Genomic DNA, 25,268 nt, shown 5'->3' on the forward strand with positions numbered 1-25,268 from the left:
TATGACTGAAATGATCTAATAAGTGGGTTTATTAACCATGTTTACAAAATCAAATTTCAAAAATTAAACAAGAAAATTTAGATAAATGATTTTCAGAAAATTATGGTAAGATAAGTATAATTTATTGTTGGTTTATGTTATAAAAAATTAAATAAAGTTAAAAAAACAATATAATTTTTGTTTAAAAAAAAGACTGGGGTCTTGCCTGAAGAAGATGGAGGGGGGTGGCTGCTCCAGGCGCCGACTATCTTCTCTAAGCGATGGTGGCCAGTACTCGGGCCACTACCGCCTCGGATCTCCCCAAACTCTCTCTTCATGCGATCTCGCCATTCTCATTACAACTCTTTCCGTTCTTTTATTTTGCAAGCCTTACACGCAGATAGTTATATTATGACTTTTCAATCAACCTTTCACGATTCATAAAGAATCACCCACATTCAACCTAAAAGACGTGTGGTCGAAATCCCAATTTCAGTCAGAAGAGATCTAAGCCATTCCATTATTCACACAAACCCTTCGATGACTTATCAACGGACTACCATGAAGCTGCCTCTAATAACAAACAAAATCAAAGAGTCATCGGCCGAAATAGATGGATCTTTACACAATTACTCACAAATCGATTGACTGCATAAATGGGGAAAATGATTTAACTCAAGCGACAATTGTCCTTCGAAATGTAGTTAAGATCACACTCTTAACATAGGGTAAGAGGCTCTTCGGAATCTACTCTTTCGTTTTTTTTTTCCTTGTAATGTCTTGGCAGGTTCAATGTTGAATCGGTCTATTAAACTGGTCAAGATTTAGGTGCGCATCATCAACACGTAAGTAGTCCTCCACTTTTATTGTACTTTACATGTGACACGATAAATTTGTAACATCATTCAAAGATCTATGGACCAAAATGTTGTCTTTATTATTGAGACGGTTAAAAAAGAAACTAGCGTTGCACCAAAAAATATAATTTACCGTTTCATTATAGAATTTTCCATTGACGTACTTGCCGTGATATGTATATTTACCATATATTATGTACATTAGTAGCCTTTCCTACTCCTTTTCTCTATCTTAGGAAGGTACACTCGGAAATTTCTTAGGCTTGGCAAGAAATTAATTTATTAATCTACCCAAAAAAAGAAATTAATTTATTGGAAAATTTTCGTAATTTATCGAGATACTTAACATTTTTAGAAAAAATCATTTAATCTCTATTCGCACAAATGGAGAAAGCAATTATTTTTCTAGAAGAATTTTATTGTTTGTCCACGATTTGCAATATAATTATTGATAGCCATAATTTCATCAAGGTTAAAAAAAATTTAAAAATCGAGAGAATTTAAAAATATGAGAAATATCGGCATTGATCTCCCATACTTCACGCTTTAGATTTTATAGGTTATTTACTGGAGTTTTCACTGTGCTACGTGTGGCGGATAGATTAAGCAAACTTATATTAATATTTTCAAGTAATAAAATAAAATTATATTAAAATGAATTGAAAAGGAAAACTAAAGAGGAATAGGAGGTGGGGTGGAAGAAACGGAAGAGAAAAGGAGGGGGAAAAGGGATGTGGGGAGCGACAGGGATAATAAGTTTTACAGTTTGTCCTTATATCTATAAATCTATCTATCTATAAAAAAAACTAAATCTCTTGTCTTTTATTTTTATTTTTTATAAATGGCTTATACTTGTGAGCCTTATATATATACACATTTTTTTTATATTTTTAATAAAATTTTAAGTATATATGTACATAAATTTATATACATATTTTTTTAATATATGTATATTATTTTTTAAATAAATATACATATTTTATATTTTTAATAATTTTGCCTATATATAACAGTTTTATTTCAAATCACCACCAATTTAAATAGTTTTTACCATGAGGTTGGAAATATCCTAATTTTTTTTTGGTAAAATGCAAGGTTACACTAGTCTATTAACAATCCTTACTTCGGCATTGGTTTGGTCATCGTCACAGCATGCTTTAAGTGAATTTCGAAGACCACTTAAAATTAATGGGATTCTCAATTATGATTTTTAGACTAATTGAAATAAAATTTGTTCAAACTGAACTTTTATTTATTTATTTATGCATTCATGTTCTTTTTATATTCATTCCATATATAACATTAAGTTATCTTAATAGATTTCGATCTTTTCTCCCACGTTAATGTATGCTTTTCGAGATAAGATTAATATTAGAGTCTCAATTAAGTTTGTACATAATAAAATTACAATAATTATAATTATAATATTTCATATTTACAAGTTTGTTGTGTTATTATATTTGGTGGATCTTTTCAACATCACAATGCACCCCATATATTTTTTGCTCTTTATGGCTAAATAAAAGAATCCTCATATTTAAGTACATCGTAGCTGTCACGATTTGAAATTTCATCATCGTTTCCCCTATATTATCACATAAACTATTACTATAAAACTGTTTTTCACAACTCCCAAAAACATATAACCAATCCAGCAATATCTAATATATATATATCTACATCTCGAAAGAGAGTAATTTTTTTTTCTTTCTCAACCACATCACTAAACCAACTAAATAAAAATTTCAAGTCGTTATTCAAATACATTCTATACAAAAAGAATACTCATCAAATAATTAAAATCCATACATAGTCCTCTGAGCTGATCCCCGATATTCCAAAAAGTTCTCCTGTGCTGCTAGTCTAACTCCTAGCTCATCTGAAAAATATTTATGCAGAGTGTGAGCTGCATCTCAGTGAATACTATTTCCAAAGCAAAATGACTTATTATTAAATAAATAATTAATTTCAAACAACCAAATATTCAAATAAATAATACAATCTCATCCAATCCAACTATCAGTTCACCCGCACAATTACACAATATATATATATAGATACAAACTACAATAATAATCATATCTAATGCAGTAATTAAATTTAAGTTCTACTAATAACAAATACACACAGCTTTTCCAACTATTTCTTTAATATCCAATATCATATAAATATCAAATATCTATTCATTAGCATTCCATAGAACCCCACAACATAATCACCTGACAGATCAAACTCGAGCAACAACACAGCTTTCACAGAACATCTTCAAACAATCTCAACAATCATCACATCTCCAGCAATCTCAGCAATGATCACATCTCCAACAAACATACCAGACAAAAATGTACAACACAACCAATCAATATAGCCATAGGGTTACATTTCCTCGCAACAGAGTTATGACGGTACCGTGATCCCGCACATCTCATTCATATCATTCTGAACTCCCAATATCCATATCTCATAAGCGGGGGCCGCCTATTAACCATTGGCGGTAAGAGTTGACCTCAATTTATATTCCGTCAGGTCAAGCGCCGATTGAGCCCCTTTTTCTATTCCGCCGGGTCCACGGCCGATTAGGCCCCTATTTATATTCTGTCGGGTCCAGCAGCCGATCTGGCCCATATTTATATTCCGCTAGGTCCAGCGGCCAATCATGCCCATTTTATAATCCACCGGGTCCAGCTATCCTATGGCTATATTAAAAAACACAAGTATAATCAATTGCAACAATGCCATCTCACCTCATATATCATCATAATCAGCATTCACAATCACACTGCATATCCCAAATTAAAATGAAACAAAAAGACATCTCTCAAATCAATTCACTCAACATAGCAAGACCAATTTCTTAATCTCTAACTATCATAATATTCTTCTTCAATAATTTATATGACTATAATACATCATTTTACAATTGAATAGAGTATTCACATAATATATATATATATATATATATATACATATATCATTTCACAATGGAATGAAGTACTCACCGTATACTCAAAAATATTTCTTCAAACTTGACCTTGAGGGTGCACAATCGATGTCCTCAACTCCTATCAATCATGAGTATAACCTGAAAAACAAGTTATGCCTAACAATCATTTTCTCCATTAATTCTCATACTAAATCGTCCCGCAATAGCCTTGGAGGATCAACGAAACTAAGATATAAACACAACAATAGCACTAGCAATCCAACACTCCATATAAGACAACAACAAAATTCTTATTATTAGATTCTTACTCTAAGTAATTTATGAAGATTACTAATCCATCATAACGTGTGTATATATTGAGGTAACAATTCAACTCACTAAATCAGCCCACATATCTTAAATATCCAAAGAAAATAATCTCATCATACTTAAAAATAAATATCAAAACCAAACTAGCTCAGATAATGGCACTTAGATCAACAAAAAAGAGTTAATTATAGGTCTCCTACTTGACATCTTTCTTTTTATTATCACTAATGAGATAAGTTCCTATAAATTCCCATACGTGAATACTAATAAGGTTATAAGCACAAGAATAGTGTCAATAATCATATCCTTTACCAATATTCGTTCATAATAATAAGGTACCGAACAGAACCCTTTTGGCCTCAATAAGAAATAACTCACGAGTTCACTCTAATAGCTAATTATTCAATTCTCCTAAGTTTTTCTAATAAAATTACATAAACTTCTGTTTTGAATTCCACTTTTAATTTCCCCAATTTAGCAATTCAATTATACCACGTTCTTCAATTCACCAAGGAAAAGACCTAATTGTATAAATGGTGCCTCAAAACTCTAAGCTCAATAATCTGTACCCAACACATCAATAATCTAAATGGGTCTATAAGCTTTACCCTCCCTTCACTATCAATCCAATTAACCCAACTTCTAAATTCACAAGAATAATAATTTAGTAAATGAGGCTTAAACTAGGAAATCAATTAGAAGCTCATACAATAGAAAAAGAGAAGCTCGAATGAGCTCGACGAAGACCAAGAAGGTCGTTAATAACAGACTCCTGTTTTCCTCTTTTTTTATTCTTTTTTTTCCTCCTAGCTCTCTCTGTCTCGCTCTCTATCTCCCCCTCTCTGTTCTTCATTTTCTTCCTCATTTCCCCCCAAGTCAAAAACAGGACAATGAAAAGAAAAAGAAAGAAAACCCCGATTCATCAATAGCACAGCCATGAAAGAACCAAACCAAAAACCCACAGCTTCCCACGTTTGACAGAATGGTTAAACTCGCAACAAATCAAACTTTCCCCAAACCGAGAAATTCGAATCATATAAAGTTCAATCAAAGTTTAGGAAATGAACAAAGCAATCAATCGAGATTTAGCAAAATGATGAAGCAAAGTTCCAGTCCGTTCCTCGCCTTCGGGTGAGCTCCATTCCGATTCTCTCTCTTCCCCTGCGTCTCTCCTCTTCCCTTCTTCTTCTTCTTCTTCTTCTTCTTCTTCCACCGGCTCCTTCTCGAGCTCTCTGTCACTCTCTCTCTTGAACCTTCTCTCTCTCTCTCTCTCTCTCTCTCTCTCTCTCATTGCAAAAAGCAATGAAAGAGACGGTGGAAAGCTTCAAGAAGGAGATAATTAAAAATTAATTAAACATAAAGTATTATGTGCTAAGAGAATATTAGAGGACTTGTGGGCTTACTAACTCCAAGCCTACACTAGCATATCAGCCCATTAGCATTTTTTTCTTTTTCTTTCCGTTTCAAGCCACCTACATTATAGTTATATGTATGTGTGTGTGTATATATATATATCAACATCTATATAAGTCCATGGTGTCAACCAGCAGCTATGTGTAGACATATATACATATAAAATACATATCGCATATATGATTAGTTATATTGGAATCGAAATTACCGGATTTCACAGTAGCATAATATTATGTGTCAAAAAGTTATCGGGATGAAATGAAATATATTGCAGTAATAACAAGCTACAATAGTAACATAAAAAAATGAGATAATTATCAACGCAGAGGAGCTAGATAGAATTATATGCTAATAAATATAATGGCAAATCTATGTGTACTACAAATAGATATTGGACGGTTCTATATATACAAAATAAGAATTAATATTTTCAATTTTATAAAATTAGTTGAAACTCTATCATATATAATTCTGTTTCTGTTTTTATTCAAATCTCTATATTTAGAAAAGATTTTATTTTCAAAATACTAGTAGAGACACGCGTGCGTTACAAGCAAAAGCAATTATTACTACTTATTTTAAAATAGTTTTACTATAATATGGATTTTACATGAAATAAATTCGAGAGAAAGAAAGAAACTACAAAAGAAAACTGTACTCTATATTCACATATAGCTCAGCAGCTTCCACCTAATGGGCATTATTTGCTCTAGACAGCATTTCTAGCAATGGAGGAAGGATAACTATTTTATTAACTCTATATAATTTCTATAAGGCACATCTAAGTAAAAACTACTGGTATTATTACATGTTTGAGCGCCTAAAAGTGCATGGCCATTCCTCTCGCAATGGAAATCTAAGATGTTAGAAAACTATATCAGGAAAATAATAAATACCGAAGTGCTAATTATCATAGGAGAACACTTTTGATTGGAAGAAGCATGAGATGAATCCAATAATGATAAAACCACATGGATATATACAAGACACATCACATACGACGAACATTTATCCTGAAGTCAAAAGCTATATTAAGTTTCACTCGATTCATATTAAGCTATATTAAGCAATATTAGGTTGGACCTTTGATTGCTGTACAAGAAATGCTGCTGAGGCTGAAGAAAAGACAGAAGGCACTACCGGAAATCGCATGGAAATCGATTGGTGGGTGTTGAATCGAGAATGAAAACTGGGTGGTGCTTAATTGATTGCATAACAAAAGATGAACTGCCCGAAATCAGAATATTTACTGGGTGCTGAATCTAGCTCATTGAGTAACCAAAATGAATTGGTTCACAAAGCAGACAAGATCAGAATATTAATATAACCAATTGACATAGCAGACAAGATCAGTTATACTCTGATCAGACGAGACTCTGCCTATTCTGATGTCCTCTGCTATGTGTATCTTAAGGATATGTGGGCTCAGAGTCGAACTATAAGTAATTATATAAGTTTCTCATTCAAGATATTATATCTCGATTCGTAAAGGCACGGCTCGGAGAGGTTGTGCCTTCTGTAAAGTGATCCCGAACTTCTCTCCCATTTCCATGGTTTCTGGAGAAACACCATCTTCGAGCCTCCAATTGGAGAAGTTAAGGAGCGAACCAAGCATCAAATGCAGCATTCTTATGGCCAATGGCGTGCCCGGGCATATTCTCCGCCCTCCGCCAAATGGCAAGAGCTCAAAGTTCCGTCCCTTGACATCCATGTCCAGTCCCAGGAACCTCTCTGGAATAAACTCGTCCGGGTTTTTCCACGTGGCAGTATCTCTGCCTACAGCCCAGACATTGACTAAGATTTGTGCGCCCTCCGGTATGGTGTAGCCGCCAACCTGCACCGTGGCTCTGGCTCTTCGGGGGAGTAGCAGTGGGGCGGCTGGGTGCATCCGGAAGGTCTCCTTCACTGTAGCCTGTATATATGGCAGTCGTGCAATGTCAGATTCTTTGACAGGGTTGCCCCTGCCGATCACCTGTTCGAGCTCGGCCTGTGCTTTGGATAACTTCTCAGGATTACGAAGCAGCTCAGCCATCGCCCACTCCAATGTGCTTGAAGTGGTATCAGTCCCCGCACCAAACAGATCCTGGACATCATTGAGATATTAAAAGAGAATAGTTAACAGGAAGAATACTAAAAGGCAATTTCATGGCACCCGAAAACCAAAAGAAACCCGACATGTTCCTGATTTGCATATTTGATGTCAAAGGATAATCGGAGAACTCAAGAAGAAATTTTTACTGACCAAAAACAGGTGCTCAATTAGAACGAGGTCCAAGCCCTCCTCTTTATCTTTGCTAAGGTCAAGAAGAGTTTCCAGCATATCATTCTTCCTCCCAAATCCAGAGACATTCTGGTGCTGCAACCTGTTTTTGATGATCGTACCGAAAATATCGAGCATCCGTCTGCCGTAACTAGTCATCCTTTGCCTCACACCCTGTGGGTCCAGCCACTTAAGAACCGGGAAGTAGTCCGCCACGTTCTGCTTCCCTACTTCCACCATGATCTGCCCAACTAACTCCTTGAATTCCTTGGCTGACTCCGAGGTAGGATCTGCTAGGTCCATGGAGAGGATCGTGCTTCCCAGCAGGTTGAGTGAAGTCCTGAATGCTGCCTCGCCAATGTTCACCGAGCTTCCTGTCTCACTGCACTTCTTGACATAAGCCGAGAGTTCCTGGACCCGAATGCATGATCAATTTGATATAAGAATTAGACAGGTAGGTGATGAATTAGTATGGAATGTTCACTAAGCGTACAAAGCATGCTATCTCGGTTTCATCTTCCATGTATAATACTTTCCATTTTCACACCTGGATTTTTTGGTGGCGGAGGTGTTGGTTAGAGTCAAGGGCCTTGGGTGCAAACAGGTGCACGTTGCAAATCCGGCGGAGGTTCCTCCAGAGCGGAGAGACAGGGACCCAAGGCAGCCCATGCTCATGATGGCGGAACGGGGTAGAGGAATCGGGAATAAGGCGATTGGAGAAGGAAACATCGTGGGTCTGGAGGATCTCTCGAGCCATTGAGGCTGAGGAGACGACCACAGTGGTGATGGAGCCCAGTTTGAGGCTCATGATTGGACTGTGGGCACTAGCAAGCTTGGTCAGGGACCTGTGGGGTAGAGACCCGAGCTCGAGAAGGTTCCCAATCACCGGGAGCGGCCTCGGACCTGGAGGCAGCTTCCCAACTTTGCCCGATTTACCTTTGTTTACAATGTAGAGGAGGGCTCGGAGCAGCCCCCAGGAGAGGTAGAACCCCAACATCAAGATCAGTAAGTCCATCCTCTCTATCTGCTAAACTTAGCTTACGGTTTCTCCAGGTAAAATAGCTCGAGAGCACACTTACGTGCTCAACTATATATCACGCGAGGAAGCTTTTTATTTCGAATCTTTGCCAGGTGTGTTCGAAGGGATCATCTCCAGATAAAAGGGTCGGCATGCAATTTCCGTCTTTTAAGTTAACGGACAAGAATTTCGGATAAGTTGCAATTGGCTTTCTGGATTAAGTGGAGTCACATCGGTTTAGTATAAAATGGAAAAGTATTCTTACTCATTTTTTCCGTGAGTAAAAAAATAGCGTTGTTTTCTAAATGCATTCATCTTTTGGTTACAACAAAAATGATGGGACAAGGGGGTACTCTTCCCTTTCCATCCCTCCTTTCCAATTCAATCCAAATAATGGTGGAGAGTAAAGGAAGGGGGATCCTTTCACTCATATATTTTTCGTGCGTTTTTTTTTTCTCCGATTAATAAAAATCTCAAGGTATGGGCCTTAGGAACGGGAAAGATAATATAAAGGGGTACAGAAGTTTTGTTGGTGAGAACCGAATATAAGACTTCTTATCCAAGTAAGAGTGTATACCACCTGCACAGCATTCTACGGGCTAACGGGATATCAAATTAGATGACGGGATTACTTCTCGGTAGTGGAGGAGCTCTGCCATTGCCCACTCTAATGTGATTGATGTGGTTTCAACTTGCCCAGCGATCGGATCTTGAGTAAAAATAATCACTGATTCTATAAGCAGTTAGGCAAATATCCATCTTAAAAGTTCGAGTTAATAGGACGGTAGTCCAATCTTCTCATATTCCCAAGATTTTCCGATGTGGGACTCTAACTCTTAACATCCACTCGTGACTTTAACACTTGCCAACACGCGCCACATGCATTGAACAACTACCCTCAACAGCAAACTACGGGTCGAACTTCCACTCATGTGCTTGAACTTATAACTGGGGTGGGTCTTCCACCTCCACTTTCGGGCTAAACTGACTCCGAAGTGGGGTCTGCCAGGTCTAAGAAGAGGATCGTGTACCCCAGTAGGTTGAGTGAAGTCCTGAATCCCGCCTCGCCTATGTTCATGGAGCTTCCCGTCTCACTGCACTTCCTGACGTGAGCCAGGATGCTCACGTGGATTCCAAAATTGATGCAGAATGCTCTTCAGGCCAAGAGCAAACTTGGTCTCATAGATGGCTCCATTCCGCAACCAGAGGCAGGCGAACCTGATGAGGCGAATTGCAGAGTCTGAAACTCCATGGTCTTAGCTTGGATCACAAACACATTGGAGGCGGAACTGCAACTGAGTGTGGCGTGTACCAAAAACGCCATTAGTCCCGTGGGTGTTTGTTGAGAAAGGGAATTTACAGAGGGCTTGGGGTATATGATGAGAAGTTTAATTGTATTTCCTAATTTTTAAGAAGAAATAATATTTGGATGAAATATTACGAATCATCATTTTTTTATATTAATATTAGAGTTGCAAACGTGACTTTGAGCTGCAGGTAACTAGCCGTTTATGATGAAAACTGTTTCTCCTTGCTCTCTGTTTTAAGTGTAAATCGTATAATATCAAGGAGTTTTATCTCCCAAATTAAGATTTTGGCTTACTCTGAAATTCGTATTTATTTTTATGTAATAAAGCCTTAGTGCAATAGGGATGACCATGATGGAAATCAAGAGGTGTGGAGTTTCTATTTTACTATCTTTGCCTCATGGATCTCCCTCTATATCCATAGCTGGACTTTTCCCTTGGGCTGATATCATGAGTAATTTGCCAATGATAACGACATACTTTTAATTTTATCACATATATAATCTAATATAATTATCTCATTTGTAGAGTAAAGCAAAGGGAAGAGGATAAAATAATGCATAATTCCCCCCCGATTAGGTATTCAGGGGCTTAGAGGATAACCGTGTGAATTGTGAGGTTGAATGTGAAACAGCCGAAACCACTACATCGGCGCCCGGGTTAAGCCCTCTCGGGCATTAAAATGTTGTTCAACGTGTTTAATCTGTCACCGATATGACCTTGACTGATTTCATGCTCTCTCTCTCTCTCTCTCTCTCTCTCTCTCTCAATGATGTCAATAAACGACAAAATAATTTGTTTGACCCGACACCATTACCTCCAAACTAAGTTTTTTTTTTTTTTTAAGAGCTCATCCATTAAAAGGATTAATAGAGTACAACATAGAGATCAAGACCTCAAAGATTATGCACTATAACAAAACATTTTAAAAGTGAGTGCAATGAAAAAAAAAAACAAGATAAGAGCAGCGCTACATATCAGAAATGAAATCTGAGACTCTATTGATCCCCGACTTAGCTAACAATTTTCGATTCCTTGGGTGAGTGCTAGTAGCAAACATGAGCAAAGTGGACGGAGAAGAGAAGGATGTAGTGAATAAGCTTCGATAATCGATATCTCCACGGAAAGCCAGATGATTCTTTTGCAAATCCAATTTGGTCTTATTTATTCAACCGGTTTGTTCAGTTTTTTATTGGTTCATTCCACGGAGAAGAGAAAGATGTAGTGAGGGGGACAGCCGTGGAATACTTGGAGCAACTTGGGCCTGATTATACAAGATTGAGTCGCTATCAATCAAGGTAATGTGAGCTTTCGTCGGCTAGCAGGAGGACGAGGAGAAAGTAAATAAGGGGGACCGCCGTGGAATACTTGGACCATCTTGGGCCTGATTATACAAGATTGAGTCGCTATCCATGGAGGTTCCGCGAGCTTTTGTTGGCTAGCAAGAGGACGAGGAGAAAGTAACTAAGGGGGGCCGCCGTGGAATACTTGGGGCATCTTGGGCCTGATTATACAAGATTGAGTCGCTATCCATCGAGGTTCCGCGAGCTTTCGTTGGCTAGCAAGAGGACGAGGAGAAATGGACTACGCTGAAGAGGAAATGGACTACTCAGACTAGCTTCAGCCCAAGTCCAATGCAACTGAAGAGGCCTATTCCCCCCGTTATTGATCGAGCGCATAGCTCAATGGTCATCCATTAGTTCGACTTGCGAACTCTTGTTCCACTGTTTGTATCGCCGAAACAATCGTTATTTGCGAATAAAAGAGAACAGATAAGGGAGTACAAAGAGAAGGGGATCGATCTATTTCTTAAAAACATTATGGTAGATCTCAAAAATAAAGATTCAAGAAGACGTAGGATGCTAGTGGTTAAATATCAAGCGCTCCACTTCAACATCACGAGTTCGAACCTCACTGACGACGTAGAACTCTCCATTATGTGAATGTATTATGGAATGACGGTGACCGGCCATAATGCTTGATCCAGCTTAATTGAGACAGCCACAGCGGACTAATAATCCTACCTATGAGTCCTTTTGTTTTTTTTTTTTTGGTGAATAAGACATAAGAGTCTTCATTTTCGCCTGTCTGCCATCTTATGTTATTCAAACGTCTTTTCCAATGTCCCTTTCCTTACTGATACGTATCAATTCCTGTAACTTTGATTTTATTCACAAAGCAAGCTATTTGTCAGAGAGGTTCAAGAAACATAGGAATTATTGTACAGGAAACAAACAGCTGGCGGGAAAATTTTACATCAGCTGTGAACAATGGCATGTGCGTCAATAGATGGAAGCTCAAACTTGTTCTCTGAAGTATGCAATAGTTAGCACATAAATCTTATGGTCATGATGAAAACAGTCATGCTCGCCAACATCTTTTAATCAGGTGAAGGCCCTACATGAGCAACCTGCAGCCTTAAGATCCGACACTATGAACGACAGAAGAAAAGCTCCTCAATCAGTGTATAGTGTTGCCAATAATTTCAAGCACACACGGCTTACAAATTAGTTGTACGAATCTGATGACAAGACGTGAAAATTCTGGCATTTACAATAGGGCTAGAGCAATCAAACCTTTGCAGTGACAAAATCATTACTGCTAGACTCCCATATGATTGTTCCGTCACACGTGCAGAGCTTCTTGTAGTTCTCACCTACACCGGCACTTCTTGCTATTACAGCAGCTTCAATGCCTGCCTCCGACTTATCTTCAGTTCGGTACAGAACTACTGACTGCCCAATCAGATCAGCAACCCTCAGATTCTTTTTTACACCCAAGAAGAAGGCCTCGCCCTTCTTGTCAGCTTCCAATGTTTCCAGGTCGCCAATCCACATGTCCAATGTGGCAGCACAGGAACTGCATTAGCCCAAAAAGTAGTATGGGGATCAAATCAGCAATAAACAGAGAGTATTGGAAAGCCTGACTCCTAGCATCTATTCATCAAAACAATTACTCTGACGAATGATAAGATTATTCCCTGCTTATGCACGATTTTGAGAGAAACGCTAATCATTATAATATGGAATCCAAAAATAGTTTCATATGCATCAGATGCTAGTAGAAGCATAATTTGCAAATCAACCTTCTCCATGGTCCCTTCAGCCTCAGGATTGAAGACATCCCCAGTGCTAGCTGCGCCTCTCTTCAGATCATCAAACTCATTGATGGACCAACCATGTGCTCCAGGAGAGAGTCCACTAAAGTCGGCCTCAATCCGTGCCAATTCAATATTCAATTGAGCAAATCGAACTACGCCGAAAATATCAGGGCCTTTGAACTCAGCGACAGCAGCAGAAATTAAGAAATGCAACTCGAATCTGCAGATATGTTACTCCCATGAGATTTATCGAACAGTCAAAGAGAGACTGGACTGAGTGACTACAACATAAACTTATTAAAGAAAAAACAGAGAGAAATATAAATAATGAATGAATACAAAGTGTAGGAAGTTCCAATAGACTAAAGTTTGTACTTTTTTGCCTACTTTAAATCAGCCTCTGTTGATTAAAGATTCCCAGAAAAGACTTACTTTTTCTATCTATGAAGCATTCAAACCGAAAAAGTAAACCCTTAGCATCTGCAATATTCCTGTAAGGGTTAAAGTTCATATTTTAACATAGCCTACATATGATCGTCCAATACCCAATTTAACAAAGTGCATTGCTGAGCACAAATAAATGAAAGGACAAAAAACAAAATAAAACTAAAGTTCCATCTGATTATGTCAGAATTTCGAGGTGACATAAAACACACTGCATGATTCTCATCTTTGAAATCACTTATGCCCTTAATTGCCATTTGCCAGTTTAGCACCTAGATAAGTTCTATACTATAGGCTGTTGCTAAAGCAGTGAAATGATGTCTTCATATTCATGTCATTTCCTGTTCAAGTCATTGGAAAAATAAAATCCTGATCCCAGACAATTCTCAACGTAATCGGAATTTGAGAGCCAAATGATACCGCATAAACTTAGACATCTGCATTTCCCCATCCTAATTAACAAACCCTGTTTATCATTATTTTCACAACTCAGAATCTCACTGCTTTCAGCCTTTGAGGATATCCAAGTTATCTCTACTTTTGATAGACTACTTCCAATCAGGGTAAGAGGCATAAGCGTAACTGACGTCCAAACGCTACATAACATTCAAAAAAATGATGTCTAAGTAAGATAGAGCAGCAAACTCACAGATAAATTCGATTACAGACCTTCAGGTACCCCTTGGCCTATCAGACGGGCTTTGCAGCCTGTCTGCTCCAATGCTTCTGTCAGAACTTTCACAGGAGAACGACTCAAAACTGGCAACACCTGATTTGTCAAATCCGCCTCAATGTTCTTCAACCCTGGAAGAAGTTCATCACAGAAAAGGACCAGATTACTTTTCAAGATTCCCGGAAAGGCTTGATTGGAGTTTTAACATATATATTCACTGATTTTCATCACTTACCATCAACGTCTGCAACTTATTCTTGACCGAGTTAACGCATCCCTCGCACTTCATATCCACCATAAACTCAGTCTGAATCGTAAAACAATACTAATTCAGAATTGACCAATGCCCCATTTCAACTGAATTAACAAGAATGGACGAAAAACATCATCGTCCCAAGAATTATCTACATCAGTTGTTACAAAATCTACTAAAAAAAATTGAAAATTGAAGAAAGACTTCTGAGAAGTGGAAATGCCATTTTCGTTTGACCTTTTCTGCGACTTTTGATGATGAGGAGAAATTTCTGGGTTTAGCTTCTTTCACGTTCACGAGAAAATAGAAAATGAAATATGATTATTATTTTTTAGAATATATGTATCTATAATTATATATATACATATATACTTTTTCAGTTTGCTCCGGAAGGATTTCAATTAATTGGAGTTTCAATCAGGTTAAATGATAAATAATTTTGTTGAGATATATTGTCCAATTTGAAAAAACTAAAAAAGAAATCTATAGCACAATCTATTACTTTGAACTTTATAACCCGCGAATTTCTTTTTAAGAAATCATATTAAGGGAAAAGACGTGTTAAACCACCGGAACTAATTTACACTGGTAAAGTATATTTATTTGTTACTAGAAGAGCTTAATATATAGTTACTTCATAATGGTTGTCAAGTATATATTCTCCTAGTGAAAATGTTTCACTCAATAATCTAAAGAAAGCCAATCCACTGACAAAAGTGTTGATTGAGTGGTAAGTAGCTCACAAGAGGATAACACAGGTTTGAACCCTAGCAAGCGCACTTGTATTTAATCTCCCGACTTAATTACTCAGAACCCATTGGGCTTCTGAATATTAAGGTAGACACCGAAAAATAATAATAATAAAGCCAATCCGGCCCCGCTATATTAATTAAATGGCGTAGCCAATATCTAATCCATAACTCAAGTATATTGGTAAGGGCGTGATCATCAGAGCTCTGGACTCAGGAATTAATCTTGGTAAGCGCGGCGGCTGGGAACTTTGGGAAGGGCGAGAGTGCTGCCGCTAGATCATGCAGGGGCAAGCGGGGACTCTTCCTCGGCACAATGTTATCCTGGGTCATTGAGAAACTCTGATGTAAATGGTAAGGTAGTCCTTTGAGCGGAATTGCTGCTTTGCTCAAAAGCATGCGCGCACCCTGACTGGTCCCCTGCTGTGATCAAATCAGTGATCATGACTACTGCCGATATCCTAACCCGTGACAAGAAACCCATCCTGGATGAAAAACTGTGTCCTGCAAACTACTTCGCCACAGGCTCAGGCCACGTTGCCCCACCCACAGCAAACCACCAAGGCCTCATTTACGACATCAGGCCAGACGACTATATTCCCTACTTGTGCGGATTGGGATATAAGGAGGCCGTGATAATACAAATAGTACAGACAATTCAGAGATAGCAAGATAACCAGAACAGAGAAGAAAATTTGAGAGAGAACACACAAAACTTGCTTCATTCATTAACTGCAAGTCTACACACTTGTTACACAGAATAACTGAAACATAAAGGACAGAAAAATAACTGTCACTACACCTGGTAACTACCTAATACTCATGTTCAACTTTCCTACAAAACAGGAACTAAAAAACAACTAAAAGATAAACACATGTAACTTGTTCTCTCCTGCAGAACACAACACACTACACTGATTTGCCTTCTGCAGAACATCACACAACACTGATCCATTTCCAACATTCTCCTCCTTGGATCAGAGGCTGCTACAAACTCCAATTTGCCTCCTAAGCCACTCAAACCTGTTAACTGAAAATGCTTTGGTAAAGATATCAGCCAACTGGTCTTCTGTCTTGCAATAAACTAGCTTTATATCTCCAGCTTCCTGCACTTCCCTCAGGTAGAAAAACTTCACTTTAACCTGCTTAGTCTTACCATGAAATACTGGGTTTTGTGAAATAGCCAGAGTGGCTTGATTGTCCACAAATATCTGAGTCTCTTCTTCTTGTTGAAATCCCAAGTCCATCAGTAGTTTTCTCAGCCAAATAGCCTGATTAGTTGCAGCAGTTGCAGCCATGAACTCGGCTTCTGCAGTAGACTGTGTTACGACCTCTTGCTTCTTTGAGCTCCATGAAAAATACCCTGAGCCAAGAGTGAAACAATACCCAGATGTGCTCCTCATGTCATCCACACAACCAGCCCAATCACTGTCAGCAAATCCACTAAGTTTTAACTGGTTTCCCTTAGTGAACTTTATTCCAAAAGTAGCAGTGCCCTTAAGATACCTCACAACCCTTTTTGCTGCAATCATATGCAATTCACTTGCACAATTCATGAATCTCGAGAGAACACTTACTGCAAACATAATGTATGGCCTTGTTGCAGTTAAGTACATAAGACAACCAATTAGACTTCTATAGGCTGTAGCATCAGTAGCTTCTGCACCATCACCTTTATGCAATCTCTCTTTTAAGTTCATTGGAGTGCTTGCACTTCTACACTCTTCCATCCCAAATCTCTTCAGTATTTCCTTCAAATACTTCCTTTGGCAAACAAACACTCCATGATCTCTCTGATGAATCTCCATGCCCACGAAAAATGCCATTTCTCCCAGGTCTGTCATTTCATACTTCTTCATCAAATCAACCTTCAGTTTTTCGACTTGATGCTTATTATTTCCAGTCACCAGTAAGTCATCTACATAAAGTGACAAAACTACAACATTCACTCCTTCCTTCTTTACATAAAGAGTGAACTCACTCAGGCTTCTTTCAAAACCCAAATTCTGCAGATAGCCATCAATCTTGTTGTACCAAGCCCTTGGTGCTTGTTTCAAGCCATACAAGGCCTTTATAAGTCTGTATACTTTGTCTCCAACACCCTTAACAGCAAATCCTTCTGGTTGCTCCACATATATCTCCTCCTCGAGCACTCCATTTAAAAATGCTGACTTCACATCTAGTTGGAAGATTTTCCAACTCTTCTGTGCTGCAATGGCAAGCAGTAACCTAATAGTATCCAGCCTTGCTACTGGAGCAAAGGTCTCAGAGTAGTCAATTCCCCAAACTTGTGCATAGCCCTTCACAACTAATCTAGCCTTGAGCTTGTTCACAGAACCATCAGGGTTCAATTTGGTTCTGTAAACCCACTTTACTCCTATAACCTTCCTGTCTCGAGGCCTATCTGTCAATTGCCAAGTCCCATTCTTCTCAATCATCATCATTTCTTCTTTCATAGCCTCAATCCACTTCTGATCTTCATAAGCTTCTTCAAAATTTGCAGGTTCAAAGACTGCAACATTGCTCCTCTGATATATTTCAGCTAAAGGCCTGGTTCCCCTTACTGGTTCATCATCTATCATCTCATAAATCCAGTCATTTGCACTGACTGGAACTTCTGGTTGCTGTGGAGAACTAACTGATGACTTCACTTGATTCTCATTGTTCCAGCTCCATTTTTCTTCCTCCAAAAACACCACATCTCTACTCATAATCACTCTGTCAGTTTGAGGTTGAAAAACTCGATAACCTTTAGACTGCAGGCTATAGCCAACAAAAATTCCTGGCTCAGACTTCTCATCCAACTTACTTCTTTTTGTCTGTGGAACATGAGAATAACACAAGCATCCAAACACTCTAACATTCTTCACCACAGGTTTAACACCATACCATGCCTCATAGGGTGTTTTACCTTCCACAGCCTTAGTTGGAAGTCTATTGAGCAGAAATACAGCAGTATTTGCTGCCTCTGCCCAGAACTTTTTAAGTAGCTCTTTCTCGTGCATGAGACACCTAGCCATCTCCATGATACTCCTATTTTTCCTTTCACTCACCCCATTTTGTTGAGGTGAATAAGGGACAGTAAACTGGTGCTCAATCCCAGCAACTTCACAGACAGTCCTGAACTTACCATATGTGAATTCAGTCCCATTATCTGATCTTAACTTCATTATTTTTCTGCCACATTGATTCTCAACATAGCTCTTAAACTTTTCAAACACTTCAGCTACCTCGGTTTTTGCTTTCAGAAAGAAAATCTAGCTCATCCTACTCATATCATCCACGAAAATTAGAAAATACCTGCTGCCACTTAAGGAGGCTTCAGACATTGGTCCACAGACATCTGTGTGAACCAGTGCTAGCTTCTCAGTTGCTCTCCAGTTGGATCCTTTGAATGGCAATCTGTTTTGCTTGCCAAGAAGACAAGCCTTGTAGGTTGAATCTTTCTCCTCCAGTATTGGTAGCCCATCTATCATTTCCTGCCTTTGCATAAGAATCAGGCCTTTGTAATTGAAGTGGCCTAGCCTTTTGTGCCATAATTCTGGAGCAACCTCTTCTGTTCTCATGGCCAAATGCTCCTTTTTCAATGGATCAAGGGAGAAGCACTTACCCTTCATAGGAACTTTAAACAACTCCTGGCCCTTTGAGTCTGTGATCAAGCAGCACTCACCTTCAAAAACAACCTTATATCCTTTGCTCAGTAACTGACTCACACTCAGGAGATTCTGATCGATTTCAGGAACATAAAGAACATCAGAGATTACTCTTGCACCTGAGTTACTCCCTATGACAACATCTCCTTTTCCCTCCACTGAAATATATTCACCATTTCCAATCCTCACCCGAGACTTCACAGTGGAATCTAGCTCCTGAAACAGGCTTTTGTTACTTGACATATGGTTTGTGCAACCACTGTCTATGAGCCAACCATCTCTTGCTCCAGCTGTATTGAAGCAAGAAGCAACAAAAAGTTGCTCAACCTCCTGATTATCTGCCACCTGAGCTTCTCCTCCTTGCTTCTGACCACCTTCTCTGCAGATTTTCTCGATATGCCCCAGCTTATGACACCTTCTACACTTTATATTTGGTTTTCTCCAGCACCTAAAAGAAGGGTGTCCTTTCTTCCCACAGTGTTGGCAGGAAGAATAACTAGCATTCTGTTTTCCCTTGTCTTTCTGATCAGCTCCACTGCAACTTCTTTCCCTTTTTTGTGCTTTTGAATCTTCTGCATTTCCCTTCTAATTATACCACTTCTTTCCTGTCCCACCAGCATTAATCTTCAATTTAGCTTGCAATGCTCCCTCTAAAGACCATTTACATCGCAACATTCTTCTCTGCTCTTGTGCTTGTAGAGCACTTAGCAACTCAGCCAACTTAATGTCTGACAGATCTTTGGTGTTTTCCAAAGAAGCTACAGTTGCTTCAAATTTTTCTGGCAAAGACACCAAAATTTTATGCACAAGTCTCTCATCCTTCATCTCTGACCCAAGAACCCTGATTTTATTTGCTATATTTATCAACTTTTCAGAATATTCCTTCACAGACTCACTCTCATCCATCTGCTGCCTTTCAAACTCTCTCATTAAATTCAACACTTTCATGCCTCGAACCTTCTCATCTCCTTCATATTCAGTTTTAAGAAAATCCCAAATTTCCTTTGCAGAACCAAGTCTCATGATTCTAGTAAAAATAGTAGGAGAAACTGCAGCATACAGACATGACCCTGCCTTAGCTTTTCTGGTGGTTCTCTCCTTGTGATACCTGATCTGATTCATGGTTGGGTTGTCGGGAAGAGATGCTACTTCATAATCCTGCTCTACTGCTTCCCACAAATCACTGCCCTCCATGTAGGCTGCCATCTTTACAGCCCATGCTTGGTAGTTCTCCCCATCAAATACCGGTGGTGCTATGGCAGACATGCTATTCGAACCTACCTCCATCTTATGCTGACCGGAAAGAGACTTACTCAAAGCTTACAAGACTTTCAAGTAACCAGGATCACTCACAAATCTCTCAAACACTCATTCACAGGTCCCTCAAGATCATTTACAGCTCTGATACCATTGATAATACAAATAGTACAGACAATTCAAAGATAGCAAGATAACCAGAACAAAGAAGAAAAATTGAGAGAGAACACACAAAACTTGCTTCATTCATTAACTGCAAGTCTACACACTTGTTACACAGAATAACTGAAACATAAAGGACAGAAAAATAACTGTCACTACACCTGGTAACTACCTAATACACATGTTCAACTCTCCTACAAAACAGGAACTAAAAAACAACTAAAAGATAAACACATGTAACTTGTTCTCTCCTGCAAAACACAACACACTACACTGATTTGCCTTCTGCAGAACATCACACAGCACTGATCCATTTCCAACAGGCCGAAGTTTCTGTCATAGCACATAGAAACATTGTGTGCTCACAAATACTGAGCGTACCCGAGGCACAGTTGAACCATCCTTCCTTCAGTATAGTTTTTGGCTTCAGCCCGCAAAATTATACGAGGACAGTAACAAATGTGGGGCCTGCTAACTCATCCTACACATGTAAGATTCATGCTCCAGCTGGAGTCGATGTCAAGGTGAGCCCAAGAGTGATCACATTCTCATGGACACACCGGACAGCTGCATATACCGGGACATTTAGCAAGAAGCCAGGCTCGAGCAATGTGAATCAATACTCCAAGGGATCATTGTTATGGGTGTCGAATAGGCGGCATTTCGCCAGAAGCCTGATTGCGGTCAAATTTCAGTGAAAGCAATTGTCATCTGAGCTATAACAGAAATCCGATGTCTATGGCTCTGAAGTTGAACATAGGTTTTGTATTCGGATAATACTTTTATTTCTTTTCTTCTTTAATATATTCTATGTCTAGTTATTAGATGTTTTCTTTTTTCTCTTTGCCTAACTTAAGCACAGCATTTCATTCAAGACAGCTCTTCATTGTCTTTAAACCTTGCCCAAGTTAAGGAAGATGTTCTAGTGCAGAGGCAAAGGACACCGATTCGGAATCAAGAAGTGGAAGTTACGTACCCATTTATTTTGCTTTAGTTACTATCATTGTAATAGACTTATAGGCCTCCTTTGTTACAAGAGAAGAAAAAAAATCTCAAGCCTTTACAATCTTCAGTTACATTAGCTTGTGTTGGGACGGTTTCTCTCCTATATGGAGAATGGTGAGGGCGGGTGTTGAAGGTAATCCCATATGGAAAGTTGAGAGGAAATCCATAAGCTTATAAGAGACAATGGTCTAGCAACCTATTGGCTTAAGCTTTTGAGTTGCGGATGGGCTCGAGTCCGAAGTAGGCCTGTGGATTTTTCCTAACAATTGGTATCAGAGCCCAAGATAACGATCCTGGGGAATTGCACACGCTATACGTGGAAACTCACACCACACCAAGGCTCGAGTGTGGAACTCGTGGCTAGTGAAGGGCCTAACAATTGGTATCCGAGTCCGAAAGTAGAAGCCTGGCTCGAAATCCTCTACATAGTCGAGGAGGGGGAGAATTGTTGGGACAGTTTCTCTCCTATATGGAGAATGGTGAGGGCGAGTGTTGAAAGTAAATCCATAGGCTTATAAGAGACAATGGTCTAGTAACCCATTGGCTTAAGATTTTGAGTCCGAGTCCAAAGTAAATCTGTGAATTTTTCCTAACAGTTTGTGTCGGAATTTCAATTTATTTCAGACAAAGCAAAAGTGAATAATTACCGGAATGGTGTTGGAAAGGCAATCATGCCTTTAAAAACCATTCATAAAGACTTTTACGTTTTATGAGTTCGGTTTTTTTTGGGTTAAGGTAGGTTCAATTTGTTTGGGTTTTCGATTTTTCAGAATTTTTTTACACCCTACCTCTTGGTCGTGTGTGTTGTACTGATCATTTTATTGAATTGCGGCCAAGTGTTGCACCATTTACTTATAGAATATTATTATAATTATATTATCATTCCAACTTTATCTTTGGAGGATGTACCAACTGAAATACAATTTTTTTATTTCACCTATATGTCTTTCTTGTTTGGTGTACATCATGATACTCAGAAGTCCAATTAGCCTCGCCGTATCAAATTCGAGGCGAGTTGGCTCATTAAGAGGTAAAACTCTGACAATCATATGAATTTTCTACATTCACAAAACTTGAGTCGAAAACCTTTTTTAAGAAAAAAAAAAGTATCAAACCGCTTAAATCAACTCACGTTGATTGTCACCTATTTCAACATAATGCATTAGTATTTCTTTATTTTCCAGAACCTATATATAAACATGCATTTACTTAAATCATATATTAAAATTTCTAAAGATGACCTTAACCCAAAATAATAATAATAATAATAATAATAATAATAATAATCATAAATCAACATGGATTGTTTCAAGCAGTTTGATACTTATTCTTATTAAATGAGATCTCAAGTTTAAGTCCTTTAAATAGAGAAAGTCCATGATTTCAAGCGATTTATTCTGTAGCGGGTCATCCCTTCTCAATCTGGATTAGTTAGGGCTTGATGCATTTTCGAATATACCAGAATGCAAACATAAAAAATAAAAACAGAAAAAAAAGAAGCAAAGAATGAATAATGAATAATGAGAGTTGTACGTGCTATTGATGTAGGGTGATTCTAGGATGAAACGCTAACTTGTGTTCCATAATAGAACATTAATTTCAGTCATTAGATCTCACCAACTTTTAACTCATCCATTTATTATTTACATATTTTGTCCTTAGTATTTCTAGTCATTCGTATTTTTATTTCACAATTTTCGCCGACAATACTATACCACTATTCTCGAATATTCCCGCCACATGTGCCAAATACATTTTGCCACTTCACCTATCATTACCACGTCACCCACGACTGCCACGTCTGCATTCAACCCGACACGTGTACCAATCACGGTATTGCATGTCACCTATGACTGAACCAATCTAATAAATCGGTTTATGAACCATGTTTACAAAATCAAATTTCAGAAAATTAAAAAAATTAGATAAATAGTTTTCAGAAAATTATGGTAAGATAAGTATTATTTATATTTGGTTTATTTTTTAAAAAAATTAAACAAAGTTGAAGAACAATTTAAAATTAAAGAAAAAAAAGACCAGGGATCTTGCTTGAAGATGATAGGGGTTGGCTGCTCCTGGCACCCGCAATCTCGTCTGGGCGATGGCGGCCTGTACGAGGGCCACCACCACCCCGGATCTCGCCAAACTCTCTTGGCGCGATCTCGCCAATCTCATTACAACTCTTTATGTTCTTGTATTATGCAAGCCTTATACGCAGATAGTTATATTACAACTTTTCAACCTACTTTTCACTATTCATAAAGAATCACCCACATTCAGCCCAGAAGACACGTGGTCGAATTCCCAATTTTAGTCGGAAGAGATCCAAGCCATTCCATTATTCATACGAACCCTTCGATGACTTATCAGCAGATTACCATGAAGTTGCCTCTAATAACAAACAAACCCAAAGAGTCCGCAATCGAAAAAGATGGATCTTTAAACAATTACCCACAAATCTATTAATTGCATAAGTAGGGAAAACGATTCAACTCAATCGACAATTGTCCTTCGAGAGCTGGTTAAGATCACACTCTTTACATAGGATAAGATGCTCTTCGGAATCTGCTCTTTCTTTTCTTTTCTTTTTTTCTTTTTTCCTTTTAATGTCTTGGTAGGTTCAATGTTGAACCGGGCTATTAAACCGGTCAAGATTTAGGTACGCGTCATTAACACGTAAGCGGTCATCCACTTTTATTTTACTTTATATGTGACTCAATAGATTTGTAACATCATTTAAAGATTTATGAGCCAAAATGTTGTTTTTAATATTGAAATGACTAAAAGCACACTAGCGTTCCACCATAAAACATAATTTGGAGTTCCACTATAGAATGTACATTTACCATATATATTATGTACATTAATTGCCTTTCCTACTCTTGTCTCTATCTTAGGAAGGTACATTCGGAAATTTCTTAGTCTTGGCAAGAAATTATTTATTAATCTACCCAAAAAAAGAAATTAATATACTGGAAAATTTTCGTAATTTATCGAGATACTCAGCATTTTTAGAAAAGATCATTTAATGCTTATTGGCTCAAATGGAGAAAGCTATTATTTTTCTAGAAAAATTTTAATGCTTATCCACGATTTGCAACATAATTATTGATTGCCATAATTTCGTCCTGGTTAAAAAAAATTTAAAAATCGAGAGAATTTAAAAAGATAAGAACTATCAGCATTGAGCTCCCATACTTCACGCTTTACTGGAGTTTACTGGAGTTTTCACTTGTGCTACGCGTGGCAGATAAATTAAGCAAACTTATATTAATATTTTGAAGTAATAAAATAAAATTATATTAAAATGAATTGAAAAAGGAAACTGAAAGGAAATCAAATATTATGTGTCAAAAAGTTATCAGGATGAGATGAAATATATTGTCGTTAGAACAAGCTAAGTAACATAAAAAAAATATGAGATACTTATAAATGCAGAGGAATTAGCTAGAATTATATGCTACTAAATATAGTGGCAAATCTATGTGTAATACAAATAGATATTGAATAGTTCTATATCTACAAAGTAAGAATTAATATTTTCAATTTTATAAAATTAATTAAAACTCTAACATATATACTTCTCTCCTTTCTCTTTATAGAGATAGTAGTATATGGATAGATATATAATACTTGCAATTAAAATGGGATTTTTGGTGGAAGATTCATTTTCCATAATTGCCTTTGAGAAATATAAAGTTATAAATGAGATCCATTAAATAAAGGGTGAATTAGAAAAAATCTAGACAACCACAACTAGAAAAAAAAAATCCACTTTTCTATTTCCTTCATTTTTTTATCACAACTCCTCATATTTTCTCTACCTTGCTCACCACTTTCTCTCTTCCCTCCGAATCTCTCACGGTCTCACCCGTTGTTTCGCTT

General features: G+C 37.9%; 2 protein-coding genes and 1 long non-coding RNA gene across 6 annotated transcripts; all 3 read right to left on the minus strand.

Moving 5' to 3' along the window:
• Positions 1-2,370: 2,370 nt before the first annotated feature.
• Positions 2,371-5,531, minus strand: LOC116192546. The gene is made up of 2 exons (XR_004154104.1): positions 3,836-5,531; positions 2,371-2,715 (listed from the first exon to the last, which is right to left on the minus strand). It is a non-coding gene; the product is annotated as an uncharacterized LOC116192546 (long non-coding RNA).
• Positions 5,532-6,681: 1,150 nt separating this feature from the next.
• LOC116192000 (geraniol 8-hydroxylase-like) lies at positions 6,682-8,922 on the minus strand. The gene is made up of 3 exons (XM_031520380.1): positions 8,310-8,922; positions 7,745-8,173; positions 6,682-7,585 (listed from the first exon to the last, which is right to left on the minus strand). Exons 1-3 carry the CDS (start codon positions 8,775-8,777, stop codon positions 6,974-6,976), a joined length of 1,509 nt encoding a protein of 502 aa, XP_031376240.1. The 5' UTR covers positions 8,778-8,922; the 3' UTR covers positions 6,682-6,973.
• A 3,443-nt stretch (positions 8,923-12,365) lies between these two features.
• Positions 12,366-14,954, minus strand: LOC116192001 (copper chaperone for superoxide dismutase, chloroplastic/cytosolic-like). 4 transcript variants are annotated; one of them, XR_004153994.1, is made up of 5 exons: positions 14,795-14,954; positions 14,540-14,611; positions 14,281-14,435; positions 13,173-13,407; positions 12,366-12,946 (listed from the first exon to the last, which is right to left on the minus strand). XR_004153994.1 is itself a non-coding variant. In XM_031520381.1 (4 exons), the coding sequence occupies exons 3-4, from the start codon at positions 13,208-13,210 to the stop codon at positions 12,658-12,660; spliced, it is 327 nt and encodes a 108-aa protein (XP_031376241.1). In that variant the 5' UTR covers positions 13,211-13,407; positions 14,301-14,435; positions 14,540-14,783; the 3' UTR covers positions 12,366-12,657. The 4 variants fall into 4 exon arrangements, 1 of the variants encoding a protein (XP_031376241.1); XR_004153993.1 differs by having other exon boundaries at positions 14,301-14,435; positions 14,795-14,953; XR_004153995.1 differs by having other exon boundaries at positions 14,301-14,435; positions 14,540-14,661; positions 14,795-14,928.
• Positions 14,955-25,268: the final 10,314 nt, after the last annotated feature.

Source organism: Punica granatum, chromosome 1, assembly GCF_007655135.1.
Source record: "Punica granatum isolate Tunisia-2019 chromosome 1, ASM765513v2, whole genome shotgun sequence".
Lineage (NCBI taxonomy): Eukaryota > Viridiplantae > Streptophyta > Magnoliopsida > Myrtales > Lythraceae > Punica > Punica granatum.